Genomic DNA, 15,132 nt, shown 5'->3' with positions numbered 1-15,132 from the left:
GACATCACAGAGGAAAAACCAAACCAAACCAAACCAAACCACCCACCAGAGCGGTTCCAACTTTCCCACCTGACCGTCATCTCCTGTTCCCCTGCCCCAGGGACTGTCCCCCCAAGACCCTGCCCCACACAGACTTCGTCTTTCTCGGGGGTCTGCTGTCTGATCCCCACCCATGGGGGGAGGCTGCTTCCTGCACTCGGGAGGGGGTGTGGCTGTCTGCCTGAGGCACCCCGGAACCTCTCCGGGAGGATCTTCCTCAATCAACACCCCCCCACAGCTCTTGGATTTTCACATCTGCAATTTGCGAAATGTCTGCGGTCTGAGCTTTGCTTAACGGGAGATGAGGGGGATAGGCCGTGGGTGCAGGGCGGTGGGGGGAGGGAACCACAGCCTGACCCATCTCCCCACCTCCTTGGTGACGGCAGCACCTGTCTTATCAAGCTCCCTGAGTCCAGCTTTCTCCTCCGAAGGGCAGAGTGTCGTACCGGCCTCCGGGTGGTGGTCGGGGGTGGACACGCAGAGGGGTTACCCACGCGCCCCCCTCACCCACCGGCCTCATCAACACCCTTCACCGCAGCTTCCTCACTAACTTCCTGTGCACTGAACTCCCGTCAGCTTCCTGCTCATCGTGATGGAGCATGCTGTAACCCTGGCTGAAAAAAAAGAGTTCTCATATACCACAAAGGGACACAGAAATCCATCCCCAAAAGTGGCTCGCTTTAAATCATCAGTTCATCGCAGAACCCTGGCTTCTGGTCAAGGATTGTGAGAAAACCTCCGAAGGAGACTCTGCAAGGAGTGTGAAACAGTCAGGACCGTGATGTGTCAAGATCCTGGAGAAGGCTCTTGAGAGTCCCTTGGACTGCAAGGAGATCCAACCAGTCCATCCAAAAGGAAATCGCTCCTAAATATTCACTGGAAGGACTGATGCTGAAGCTGAAGCTCCAACCCTTTGGCCACCTGATGCAAAGAGCTGACTCATTGGAAAAGACTCTGATGCTGGGAAAGATTGAAGGCGGGAGGAGAAGGGGACGACAGAGGATGAGATGGTTGGATGGCCTCACCAACTCAATGGACATGAGTTTCAGCAAGCTCCGGGAGTTGGTGATGGACAGGGAGGCCTGCGTGCTGCAGTCCCTGGGGTCGCAAAGAGTCAGACACGACTGAGCAACTGGATAACAACATGACGTATCTTATTCAGCCAATCCCTGGTTTAATTGACACTCCCATCCTACGAGGCACTTCCAGGAGCCTCACAGAAGTGGTCAGAAGACCGAAATCCACAGAAATTTCATCGCTGTTTCACTTAATTTTGCCCTTTAAAAAAAAAAAAATTCAGGCTAAATTCACACGGGATGCAAGCCAGTGTGTTCAGTCCCTAAGTCGTGTCCGACTCTCTGCGACCCCATGGACTGCAGCCCCCCAGGCTCCTCTGTCCATGGTGATTCTCCAGGCAAGAACACTGGGGTCGGTTGCCACTTCCTTCTCCAGGGGAGCTTCCCGAACCAGGGATGGAACTCACGTCTCCTGCATCGGCAGACGGATTCTTTACCACTGAGCCTCCAGGGAAGCCCCCTTGTACAACTCGGCGACACTCAGCACATCCGCAAAGCCTGGTTGCAGAACCTTCCCGTCTCCCCAAGGGAGACGCCTCCAGCTCTCGTCCTCCGGCCCCTCCAACCACGAAGCCACTTTCTGCCTCCATGGACTCGCCTGTGTTGCTACGCTTCCTATACATGGAATTGAGTCATCCTTTGCTTTTTCATGCCCGCTTTCCCTTCTTGTTTTGGTGATCACCAGGCCGCGCTTTCTTTCCCCATTTCAGTTTTACAACCATGTTGGAGGGGCTGACACCATCTTTCAGATTCAGGACACACCCTGGGGAGGGGGCTGGGTAACCAGGAAGCCGCTCCAACGGGGACCCTTGCACGAGCTTGCCTATGGAGCTCACCGTGCTTTTACGCATGCCAGGGAGTGTGTGAGTCAGAGTCGCTCAGTCGTGTCCAACTCTTTGTGACCCCGTGGACTATACATATACAGCCCATGGGATCCTCCAGGCCAGAATACTGGAGTGGGTAGCTTTTCACTTCTCCAGCAGATCTTCCCGTCCCAGGAATCGAACCGGGGTCTCCTGCACTGCAGGCGGATTCTTTACCAGCTGAGCCACACAGAACACAATGCCAGCGTCCCAGGCAGCACCTGTAACCCCGACGGACCCCCATCACTGCAGCACACACAGCTTGCAAAGCCAAGTCTCATTCCAATCCCGACAGGCACGGGCTGGCCCGGGGAACTCCAAAATCGCCCACCCCAACCTGGCCAACTCCCTGCAGGCGCATTCGGACCTGAGAACGCAGCGCCCGCCGGTTACTGCTCACCGGTCACACTGTCTGCCTGGGCGCCCCGCATCCAAAAGGCTTCCCAGGTGGTGCGCTCGTTACAGAATCCGCCTGCCCATGCAGGAGACCCAGGGTTGACCCCTGGGTCAGGAAGATCCCCTGGAGGAGGGCATGGCCACCCACTCCAGAGAATCCCCTGGAGAAGCCTGGGAGGGCTACAGTCCACGGGGTCGCAAACAGTCGGACACGACTCAAGCAACTTAGCCCACAGCAGAGCACTTTTTCTGACCCACCTGGAGCACCCGCCATCAACGGCAGCAACAGAAGCAGGGAAATGGCACTTTCGAGGACCCCGGGGGTCAAGGGGGACCGGGTTCCACCCCTCCCCTGCGACACACACGCCCCATCTCGCGTCTGCCAACCTGCAGTCCCCATCGCTCTCCCGCGAGGCTGCCACATCTGAGCGTCCTGACGCCTCTCTGCCTCACCCGACGGTGATGGCCCGTGGACGGCACGACCAGACGCCTTCGGCCGGGTTCCTCTTTCCTTCTCCTTGATTCCCTCCCCTCGCCACGCCTGCCACTAGGAGGAACTGAGACAGGCGGGTCGTCTGGTCTCCACACCCCCGCCCATCACTCGTGTGGAGAAGGTTGTCTTCTTAAGAGATGGACCAGACGCTTCACCAGATCTTCTCAGGTCAGGGACCAGGTGTCACTGACCATTTTAATTTTTTTTGTATTTTATTTATTTGATTTTTTGACCATGCTGTGGTTTTCTGTAGCTGTGGTACACAGGATTCTCGCTGCAGAGGTTTCTCCTGTGCAGCGTGGGCTCCAGAGCCCCCGGGTTCCAGCAGTCGTGACGCGCAGGCTTAGCTGCTCCACGGAACATGGGATTGTATCCCTGATGGGAGATCGAACCCGTCTGCTGTACTGTCGGGAGGGTCCTTTACCACTGAACCCACCTCAGCAACCATTTTCATCACAGGAGGGTCGTCTTCCCAGGAACTGGACCAGAAGGCTCCCCAAGTACATCAGGTACCAGGTGGGTCCCTTCATCTCAGTTCAGTCCAGTCGCTCAGTCGTGTCCGACTCTCTGCGACCCCATGGACTGCAGCACGCCAGGCCTCCCTGTCCATCACCAACTCCCGAAGCTTGTTCAAACCCACGTCCATCGAGTCGGTGATGCCATCCAGCCATCTCATCCTCTGTCGCCCCCTTCTCCTCCTGCCCCCAATCCCTCCCAGCATCAGGGTCTTTTCAAACGAGTCAGCTCTTCACATGAGGTGGCCAAAGGATTGGAGCTTCAGCATATGTATACGTGTATCCCTCTTTATCGGATTTCCTTCCCATTTGGGTCACCACAGAGCCCTGAGTGGAGTCCCCTGCAGTGGGTCCTGACTCCTTATCTGCTATAGACATAGTATAAATACGCGTACTAACCCATATAGTGCGTATGTAAGTATGTATAAGGATCTACTGCCTACAGAGTTTCAGTATCAATGTGAGCTTCCCAGGTGGTGCTAGTGGTAAAGAATCTGCCTGCCAGCGCACGAGACGTTAAGGGACACGAGCTTGATCTCTGTGTCAGGACCACCCCCTGGAGGAGGAAATGGCAACCCACTCCAGTATTCTTGCCTGGAGAATCCCTCGCGTAGAGGAGCCTGGCAGGCTACAGTCTGTGGGGTCACAGAGTCAGACACGACTGCAGCGACTTAGCACACACACCACAATCGTGTATACCCGTCAACCTCCATTTCCCAATCCGTCCCACCCCGTCCTCCGCCCCTCAGAGTCCGTGCGTCTGTCTCTCTATTTCTGCCTTGCAAGTAAGAGCATCTCTGCCCTTTTTCTAGATTCCCTGTAAGCCTGTCAAGATGCCAACACTGTCTTTCCCCTACTGACTCCCTCCAGTGTGTGCGACTGAAGGCCCCACCGAGACCTGTTCTAGGTCCGGTTTTTACCTTCTGTGCTTTTTCTCATCTTCGTCGCCCTGGCGTGTTCCCAGACCAGCTCCCAGCTCCCAGCAGGGTGTGCGGACAAGGCGAACGAGAGTAAAGGAGATGGTGCCTGGTCCTGGGTGGCAGCTACGAGTCCTTCAGGACAGTGTGCAGAGAGGCTGCAGAACGGGGCAGAGGGCCTGGGGGACAGAGTCCTCCAGAGCGACCCCCGACTTACAGGGGCTGCTGGCCAGTGGGCAGTCCCTGTAACACAGCGCACGCAAGTTCCCATTTTCACTGTCTCTATTTGAGGCTTGGGTTTTTATTTTTTTCTCCCCCCTCCCCACACAATACCTTTTACCCTTTATTAAAGGTTAACTCATGATGTACTCTGCATATAAATTGAATAAGCAGGGTGACAATATACAGCCTTGACGTACTCCTTTTCCTATTTGGAACCAGCCTGTTGTTCCATGTCCAGTTCTAACTGTTGCTTCCAGACCTGCATGGGCTGGAAGAAGCACAGCTGGAATCAAGATGGCCGGGAGAAATATCAATAACCTCAGATATGCAGATACCACCACCCTTAGGGCTCAAAGAGGAACTAAAAAGCCTCTTGATGAAAGTGAAAGACGAGAGTGAAAAAGTTGGCTTAAAGCTCAACATTCAGAAAACGAAGATCATGGCATCTGGTCCCATCACTTCATGGGAAATAGATGGGGAAACAGTGGAAACAGTGTCAGACTTTATTTTTAGGGGCTCCAAAATCACTGCAGATGGTGATTGAAGCCATGAAATTAAAAGATGTTTACTCACTGGAAGGGAAGTTATGACCAACCTAGATAGCAAACTGAAAAGCAGAGACATTACTTTGCCAACAAAGGTCCGTCTAGTCAAGGCTGTGGTTTTTCCTATGGTCATGTACGGATGTGAGAGTTGGACTGTGAAGAAGGCTGAGTGCCGAAGAATTGATGCTTTTGAACTGTGGTGTTGGAGAAGACTGTTGAGAGTCCCTTGGACTGCAAGGAGATCCAACCAGTCCATCCTAAAGGAGATCAGCCCTGGGTGTTCTTTGGAAGGAATGATGCTAAAGCTGAAGCTCCAGTACTTTGGCCACCTCATGCGAAGAGTTGACTCATTGGAAACGACTCTGATGCTGGGAGGGATTGGGGGCAGGAGGAGAAGGGGACAACCGAGGATGAGATGGCTGGATGGCATCACCAACTCGATGGACATGAGTCTGAGTGAACTCTGGGAGTTGGTGATGGACAGGGAGGCCTGGCGTGATGCGATTCACGGGGTCACAAAGAGTCGGACACAACTGAGCAACTGAACTGAACTGAAAGGTTAACTGTGAGATTCCGTAAAAAACTGGAAATAGTACTGCCATATGACCCAGCAATCTCACTGCTGGGCATACACACCGAGGAAACCAGAACTGAAAGAGACACGTGGACCCCAGTGTTCATCGCAGCACTGTTTATAATAGCCAGGACATGGAAACAACCTAGGTGTCCATCGGCAGACGGACGGATGAGAAAGCTGCGGTACAGATACACAATGGAGTATTACTCAGCCATTGAAAAGAATGCATTTGAATCAGTTCCAATGAGGTGGATGAAACTGGAGCCAATTACACAGAGTGAAGTAAGTCAGAGAGAAAAACACCAATACGGTATATTAGTGCAAATATATGGAATTTAGAAAGAGGGTAACGATAACCCTATACACAAGAGGAAAGGAGACACAGATGTAAAGAACAGACTTTTGGACTCTGTGGGAGAGGGCAAGGGTGCGATGCTTTGAGAGAAGAGCATTCAAACATGTAAATTATCACATGTGAAATTGATCCCCAGTCCAGGTTCGATGCATGAGACAGGGCGCTCAGGGCTGGCGCACTGGGATGACCCTGAGGGATGGGATGGGGAGGGAGGTTCAGGATGGCGAACAAATGTATACCCGTGGCGGATTCATGTCAGTGTATGGCAAAACCAATACACTATTGTAAAGTAATTAGCCTCCAGTTTTAAAAAAAAAGACTTAGCAGCTGAAAAACAACAAGAAATGGACATATTTCCATCTTTCGGATGCTGCTGCAAATAGACTTTTTTCCTGAATTTCTCTTTTTTCGGATGGCTCACCGGACTCGTGTGTGTGTCTGAATCTTATACCCTGCTGCCAGGCCAAATCTGGGCATTAGTTCTAAGATTTTTTTTTTTTTTTAAGTGGATTCTCATCAAGATTTTCTTTACGTAACAGCCATCTGCAGATGGATATACTTGTACTTCTCTTTTCTGATCTGCATGTTAAAAAAAATTTTTTTTTCCTTGAAGTAGAGTTCTTATACAGGGCTGTGTTCAAGGTGTACCGCAAAGTGATGCATATGCGTGCAAGCATGCAAAGTTTCTCAGTCGTGTCCGACTCTTTGCAATCCCCGTGGACTGTAGCCCCGCCAGGCTCCTCTGTCCCTGGGATTCTCCAGGCAAGAACACTGGAGTGGGTTGCCACACCCTCCTCCAGGGGGTCTTCCCCACACAGGGATCCAACCCGACTGTCTTATGTCTCCTGTATTAGCAGGTGGCTTCTTTACCACTAGAGTACCTGGGAAGCACAGGGTACTATACGCAAACCTTTGTAACAACCTATAATGGAAAGGAATCTGAAAAGGAAGATATATCTGTGAACCCGAACGAAAGTACAGTACCCTGTGCTATACAGGAGATCCCTGTTGGCTACTGCGTATTTTTAGAATAATAAAATTTTACTCCACTGTAGATTTTAAAATTTGCTTACACTGCCATACATCTTCCGTCCAACTGGCCTTGGCTTCTGCTCCTCACCGCGTAGCGCACAGGACTCCCCACATCAGAGACACGTCCAGCCGCAGGTGTCAGCAGTGCTGAGGCTCAGGAACCCTGAGCAGGCACGAGACAGTCTAACGGTCCCTCGGCCGCTTTTCCTGTCCGTCTCTATTCTCTGTGATTAGCAGTTATGCCATCATTCACCTATTAAGCCTCGTGTATGTGCGTGTCCACCCATCCATCCACCCACTTACCGATCCATCCCTTCATCCATCCACCCATCTACCGATCCATAAGTGCACCCATCCAGCCATCCAGATACCCATCCAGCCATCCGTCCGTCCGTACACACACGTGTCTATCTGCCCACTCAGTCATCCATCCATCTACCGACCCACCCACCCACCCACCCATCCATCCATCCGTCCATCCGTCCATCCGTACACACGTGTATCTATCTGCCCATTCATTCATCCATCCATCCACCGACCCATCCACCCATCCATCCATCCTTCCACCCATCCATTTATCTATCCACTGATGCATCCATCTATCCCTCCATCCATCCATACATACATGTATCCATCCATCCACGTATCTATCCATACTTCTATCTATCCATCCATCCATCCACCCACCCACCTATCCATCTATCTATACATCTATCTGTCCATTCATTCATCCATCCACCCATCCATTTACCTATCCACTGATGCATCCATCCATCCATCCATCCATCCATCCATCCATCCATGTATCCATCCGTCCACGTATCTATCCATACTTCTATCTGTCTATCCACCCACCCACCCATCTATCTATCCATACATCTATCCATCCATCCACCCATCTATCCCTCCACCCACCCATCCATCCACATATGCACCTATGCCTGTGGTTCACAGACTGGGAGGACTTTACCCTCCGAGGGGAAGTATAACAACGTCTGGAGACATTCTGGCCGTGAACGCGATGGGGTCAGAGGGTCCCCCAGGCGTGCGATGAGGGGAGCCCAAGGACACCCCTCCACACCCCACACAGGGCCCAGGATGCCCCCCATCAGAGACTCGTCCAGCCCCAGGCGCCAGGCGGCTGAGGCTCACCAGCTCGGCGCGGGCACTTAAGGACAGCGCCTCTTTGCCCTTTCTGCTGACAGCAGCTCCTCCCCACGCGCTCACCCGCCAGAATCCCACGTTTCCCCCTTCCCAGACTCTCCTCCGGGTCAGGGAAGAAAAGGAGTCATGCGTAAGCGGGGTCAGCGCCACTTCCCGAGAAAAAACGGAGGTGTGGGCGGCAGGATCTCAGAGAGCCAGCGTTCGGTGGGAGGGTGGGCGGGCGTGGAGCCCACCAAGTCGTAACATCGATTTTCCCAGAAAAGAAACCAGATACTAGAGACACATTTCCAAACAACCTCACAGTTTCTCAACTTCCTGATGGGCTGAGCCGGACCTCACACTCAAGGCTGCGGAGCGGGTGGGGGTGGGGGTGGGGGTGGGGTGGGTGAGAGCTGGCTTCACTTCCTCCCAGATTCCAGGACAAAGATCTTCAGGCGGCAAGAAGGCTGCGCTGGTGTTTTTTTTTTCTTTTCTTTAAGTTTCATTTTGTCTATTATTATTATTGGCCATACAAGAGGACTGCGAGATCTTAGTTCCCCGACCAGGAATCGAACCTGTAACCCCCCTCCGTAAAGTGGAAGCTTGCAGGCTTAACCAGCGAATCGCCAGGGAAGTCCCCATTTTAGTGTTTTTTAATTGGAGTGTGGAAGTGCAGTGAAAATATTAGCAGCTCAGTCGTGTCCGGCTCTCTGCGACCCTGTGGACTGTAGCCCCCTGCCAGGCTCCTCTGTCCATGGGATTCTCCAGGCAAGAACACTGGAGTGGGTTGCCGTTGCCTTCTCCAGGGGATCTTCCCGATTCAGCGATCCAACCCGGGTGTCCCACATTGCAGACAGATATTTACCACCTGAGCCAGCAGGGAAGCCCAACGCAAGTATAGCAGACTACTGAGATTGGGTTAGGGTTAGCTGTAGAGCAAAGTGATTCAGTAACATAGACATATATACACACACACATGTATTTTTTTCAGATTCATTTCCAAACATGACGGTGAACATAGTTCCCTGTGCTATAGAGCAGGCCCTTATTGCTTATTTATCTCATGTACAGTAGTGTGAATTGGAGCAGGCAGTGGCACCCCACTCCAGTGCTCTGGCCTGGAGAATCCCATGGACGGAGGAGCCTGGTGGGCTGCAGTCCGTGGGGTCATGAAGAGTCGGACACGACTGAGCGACTTCCCTTTCACTTTTCACTTTCATGCATTGGAGAAGGAAATGGCAACCCACCCCAGTGTTCTTGCCTGGAGAATCCCAGGGACGGGGGAGCCTGGTGGGCTGCCGTCTCTGGGGTCGCAGAGAGCCGGACACGACTGAAGCGACTCAGCAGCAGCAGCAGCAGCAGCAGCAGAGTGAATCTGCGAATATCCAACTCCTAATCTATCCCTCCCCTTCATTCTCTTTCGGCAGCCACCGGACGTGAAGGCGTTAGCCACTCAGTCGTGTCTGACCCTTTGCGACCCCACGGACTGCAGCCCACCAGGCTCCTCTGTCCATGGGGATGCTCCGGGCCAGAATCCTGCAGCGGGTTGCCATGTGCTCCTCCAGGGCATCTTCCCGACCCAGGGACGGAACCCAGGTCCCCCATACTGCAGGCAGATTCTTTACCATCTGAGCCTCCAGGGAAGCCCTAGGTTGGCATGCATAAGGTTTTTTTTTAAGTCTGTGAGCCTGTTTCCATTTTATAAATAAATGTATTTGCATCATTTTTTTAGATGCCGCATATAAGCGAAAGCACACGACATCTGTCTTTGTCTGACTTACTTCACTCAGTATGATAACCTCTCGGTCCATCCCTGTGGCTGCAAATGGCACTATTGCATTCTTCTTTACGGCTGAGGAGTATTCCCAGGCGGCTCAGCCGTAAAGAATCTGCCTGCCAATGCGGGAGACCCAAGTTCGATCCCTGGGTTGGGAAGATTCCCCTGGAGAAGGGACTGGCACCCCACTCCAGTATTCTTGCCTGGAGAGTCCCATGGACAGAGGAGCCCGGAGGGCTGCAGTCCGTGGGGTCGCAAAGAGTCGGACACGCCTGAGCGACTAAATGAGAACCAGACACCTCGGAAGCAACGATGGAGCCCTTCGACTGCTTGGGCAGATAGAGAAGATGTGGTCCACACATACAGCGGAGTATCACTCAGCCACGGAAAAGAATGAAATGATGCCGCTGGCAGCAACACAGACGTACCCAGAGATGCCCGTACTAGCGGAATGCGTCACACAGAAAAAGGCAAATATCGCCTGATACAGCTTATGTGTGGAATCAAAAAGAGAGAGACACACACACAAAAACACACAAATGAAGTTACCTACAAAGCAGAAGCAGACTCACAGCCAGGCAGAACAGACTTGTGGTCGGCCAAGGGTTGATAAACTGGGAGTTTGGCATTAAGAGATACACGCAGCTATATGAAGACTAGATGAAACACGAGGAGCTCCTGGGCAGCCCAGGGAGCTATACTCTGTACCTTGTATAAAATATGCAGCAACGATCTAGTGTATAGCACAGGCGCCAATATTAAAGTCTTGTAACAAGGTTTACGTGAAGTCCCTCAGGCGTGTCCGACTCTCAGCAACCCCACGGACTGCAGCCCGCCAGGCTCCTCCATCCATGGGATTCTCTAGGCAAGACTACTGGAGTGGGTTGCCATTGCCTTTTCCAGGGGATCTCCCCAACCCAGGGATCGAACCCGGGTCTCCTACCTTGCAGGCAGACTCTTTACAGAGTGAGCCGCCAGCGAGGCCTATAACGGGAAATAATCTGGAATGTTTATATATACATGGATATATATGCATAGATACAATATTTAAAGTCAGAAGACACAAGTAAGATCTACTCTTAAAAAACGAACACCCAGGCCTTCCCTGGTGGCTCAGTGGTAAAGACACCGCCTTCCAAAGCAGGGAGCACGGGTTCCATCCGTGGTCAGGGAAGACCCTACATCCCACAGAGCAACTAAGCACATAAGCCCCAAGTACTGAAGGGCACTCTACAGCCTGGGCCCCGCACCCGGAGAGAAACTGCACACAGCAACACAGGCCCAGGGCGGTCAGAACAGTAAACTAATTAATTAAAAAAAAAACCCACCCTCGGAAGCAACCTCAGCGTTCATCAGTGGAGGAATGGGTTAAATGAGACGTGGGCCATACACGCAGCGGAATAGTACTCATGCGGTCCATACGCGCAGCGGAATATTACTCAGCCACGAAAAAGAATGAAATAAGGCCCTTTGTAGCTACAGAGTTGGACCCAGAGGAAATCACGCTAAGGGAAGTGAGTCACACAAACATCCCGTCATATCGCTTGGATGTGAAAGCTAAAATATGACTCAAACGAACTTGTCTCTGAAACAGACTCACGGACGCACAGATTTGCAGTTGCAAGCGGGGGGTGGGGTAAATGAGATTGGGATGGACATACACGCAGTGCTATACCTAAAACAGATAACCAACACGGGCCCACTGTACGGCTGGGGACTTCTATTCAATACCTCCTATGGCGGCGGCGGTCTAGCCTCTCAGTCGTGTCCGACTCTCTGCGACCCCGTGGACTGTAGCCGCCTGCCAGGCTCCTCTGTCCGTGGGATTCTCCAGGCAAGAACACTGGAGTGGGCAGCCTCTCCCTTCTCCAGGGCATCTTCCCCACCCAGGGATCAAACCAGGTCTCCTGCATTGCAGGCAGATTCCTTACCGACTGAACTACGAGGGAAGCAGAAGTATCTTACATTAAATATGTGAAAGCAAGGATTTACCCTATAACACAGGGAAATACGGACACATCTTGTCATAACCTATAATGGAAAACAATTTGAAAAAAAAATACATTGTCTGTAGAAAGTAGGTGGTCAGTAGATAAGCAAGAAGCATTCTTAGAAAGGAAAGAGTGGGGACTCCCCTGCTTGTCCAGAGGCTAAAACGCTGAGCTCCCAGAGCAGAGGGCCTGGGTTCGATCCCTGGTTCAGGGGACTAGACCCCACATGTAGCAACTAAAGACCAAAGAGCCTGCCTGCCACAGCCAAAGGCTTGGCATGGCCAAATGAACAAATACTGCAAAAATAAAAAATAGGTAAGACTCTTGCTTCCTCCTGCCCTAGTTTGCAGAAAAAACAGAAAAGCCTCCACAGACATTAAAGATGACGGAAAGACTACAGAAAACACAGCAAGCCACCCCCAGAGGAGGACACAGTCAAACATCACCTGCAGCAAACGCTGGGCAGAGGGAGGACGCGGAAGGATGATGCACAGAACGGCGTCCCTGCCCAGCTTGTGCTGAGAACCCTCCGGACGCACAGTCAGAAATCCCCAAACAACGGCAGGTCCCTGGTGGCCCAGGGCTTACGACTCCTGTGCTTCCACTGCAGTTGGGGGCACAGTTTCAACCCGTGGTCGGGGAACTAAGATCCCACTGGCTGCAAAGTGGCCAAAAAAAAAAAAGACAAAAAGCAATCTCCAAACAAAAGCCCCCTGGGACCCGCACCTTCAATGATAGCCAATGGAAAACATGACCTCCTTGGGGCTTCCCTGGTGCCTCAGTGGTTAAGAATCCGCCTGCCGATGCAGGAGACACCGATTGATTCACTCCCTGGTTCAGGAAAAAACAAGAAAAAAAAATCGTCATTCCGTGAACCCCAACGAAGCCCGCGCATCGCAACAAAGAGGTTGCACGCCCCCCTCCAACCACCCGACCCTGCTCGCCTCAACTACAGAAAAGCCGGCGTGCAGCAAGGAAGACCCAGCCTTAGCCAAACATACGCACAGATGTAAAATGATTAAACGCACTATGCGACCTCCTTACCTGCAGCTCCTGGAGACGCAGAGGCCAGGCCTTAGTCTCGTGCGGGACGAGCACTCCACGGGAGCCTCGTGGGCCACCTCTGAGCTGCACCCCCGGGAGACATTCCTGGCCCAGCATCTCGGCACCCCGGCGTCTCCCGGGCGTTAGACCGCGGTGCGCGCCCCCCGCCCCCCAGGCTCGCATCTCTGCGCCCTCTGTTTCCCCAGCGCCCCGCACCCACGGGGCCCAGCTCCACTTTCACTTTCTGTCTGTGGAGTCCAGCTCTCCTGGAGGAGGCAGTGGCTCCAAGACCCAGTATGCCCGCCTGGAACCGCCCCCACGGCCAGAGGAGCCCGGCGGGGTGCAGTCTGCCCGGGTAGGGGGGTCACAAAGACCCGGACGCGACGGAGCACGCCTGCGCGCCTGCGCGGGGTTTGCAAGGAGCGCTGCTGACCCCTAGTGACCGAAACTTCCAGATTCCGCCCTGGCAACAGCTCTCATTGGAAGGACTGGTGCTGAAGCTGAAGCTCCAATACCCTGGCCCCCTGATGCGAAGAGCTGACTCATTGGAAAAGACCCTGATGCTGGGAAAGATTGAAGGCAGGAGGAAAAGGGGTCGACAGAGGATGAGATGGTTGGATGGCATCACCAACTCGATGGACATGAGTTTGAGCAAGCTCCGGAGCTGGTGATGGACAGGGAGGCCTGGCGTGCTGCAGTCCATGGGGTCGCAGAGAGCGGGACACGACTGAGCGGCTGAACAGAAACATTTCTACCCACACTGACTAAACCACCCTCCGCCTTCTGACTTAGCAAGCCCTGAGCTGCCCCGAAAGCCTGTGCCCTCCGGTCCCGCCGGGTGGAGCTGGGCGCGGTCTGTCCCCACCCCGGGCTCTTTAAGCTGCTGGGTGAGCGGGCGATGGGGGGTGGTTGGAAGTGCGGGTGGTCTTGGCGCAGTTTGGAAGTCTTCGTCACTAGGGGTCGGTAGCGTTCTCTGCAAGCCCGATCCAGGCCAGCTGGCGTCCAAGGAGCCTTGCTGCCCTTGCAAGGGGCCTCCCATCGGCACTGATTATCAGGAACGCATCTTTGGCCAAGCAGAAGTGTCGTTATGGCTGGGCGGAAAAAGCGTGGGGTTTCTATGAGCCCACTCACCCTGCTCAGTCCGTAAAGACCCAGCCTGTCAATGCAGGAGGCGCGGGTTCGATCCCTGGGTGGGGAAGATCCCCCGGAGGAGGGCACGGCAACCCGCTCCAGGATTCTTGGCTAGAGAATTCCAGGGACAGAGGAGCCTAGCGGGGCTACAGTCCATGGGGTCGCAAAGAGTCAGACATGAATAAAGAATACCGCCCCCCCCCCACCCGGCTTGTATGAGAGGTGCCACTGGGCACACGGGTCATGCTGGAATAGGGGGGGTGGTTCTCAAAGGCCCCCACCCCAAATTCTCCTTCGAATGCAAAAGCTATTCTTCCCTGCTTTGAGAAAGCTTCGGGAGTTGGTGACGGACAGGGAGGCCTGGCGTGCTGCAGTCCACAGGGTCGCAAATAATCGGACACGTGTGAGCGACTGAACTGAGTGATTCTTCCCCGGGATGGACTGTGATTCAAACTCAGGAGACAAACCGTTGGCTGTTGGGTCCCAGGGTTTCCAAAGTCAGCCAGAGACCATCCCCCAGCCCCCAGGGACCGGTGTGAGACCACCTGAGGGCCCAGATGATGAAAGTGTCAGTACGGCGGTCCTGTCTGACTCTCTGCGACCCCGTGGACTGTGGCCCCCCAGGCTCCTCTGTCCACGGGATTCTCCAGGCAAGAACGCTGCAGTGGGTTGCCATGCCCTCCTCCAGGGAATCTTCCAGACCGAGAGATGGAACTCGCATCTCCTGCAATGTAGGTGGATTTCCCCCTGAGCCACCAGGAAAGCCCGAAGTCAATCACAAAGAACTCCCGCCCAGATCTGGAGCCTGGGACACCCACTGTGCAACCCCACCCCCAACCCCGACCCGCCTGGCCCCAAGGAAGCCTCCTTCTTTAAAAAAAAAAAATATATATATATATATATATATTTATTATTATTTTTTTAATTGAAGGATAATAGCATTACAGAATTTTGCTGTTTTCTGTCAAGCATCAACACGAATCAGCCGTAGGTGTCCCTATGTCCCTTCCTGCCTC

The 15,132-nt window shown here is 53.3% G+C and overlaps 1 protein-coding gene across 16 annotated transcripts in view; it reads right to left on the bottom strand.

The window, feature by feature from the left end:
- The window catches only part of LOC138929690 (granulocyte-macrophage colony-stimulating factor receptor subunit alpha-like), a 36,673-nt gene extending 23,284 nt beyond the window's left edge, over positions 1 to 13,389 (bottom strand). For 4 of the 16 annotated variants that reach the window (XR_011446268.1, XM_070291307.1, XM_070291312.1 and 1 more), the window contains exon 1: positions 2,762 to 2,973. Coding sequence is in view for 8 of the 16 variants with exons in the window: in XM_070291307.1 (XP_070147408.1) it covers positions 2,762 to 2,798 (37 nt within the window). In the remaining 8 variants the exon portion in view is untranslated. Of the gene's footprint in view, positions 1 to 2,632; positions 2,974 to 4,302; positions 4,596 to 12,667; positions 12,773 to 12,985 lie in introns of those variants that run through there. The other 12 variants (XM_070291314.1, XM_070291313.1, XM_070291311.1 and 9 more) reach the window with 11 other exon arrangements.
- Positions 13,390 to 15,132: the final 1,743 nt, after the last annotated feature.

This window comes from Ovis canadensis, chromosome X, assembly GCF_042477335.2.
Source record: "Ovis canadensis isolate MfBH-ARS-UI-01 breed Bighorn chromosome X, ARS-UI_OviCan_v2, whole genome shotgun sequence".
NCBI lineage: Eukaryota > Metazoa > Chordata > Mammalia > Artiodactyla > Bovidae > Ovis > Ovis canadensis.
Note: the sequence above shows the minus strand (reverse complement) of the source record. Positions and strands in the feature narration are given on the sequence as shown.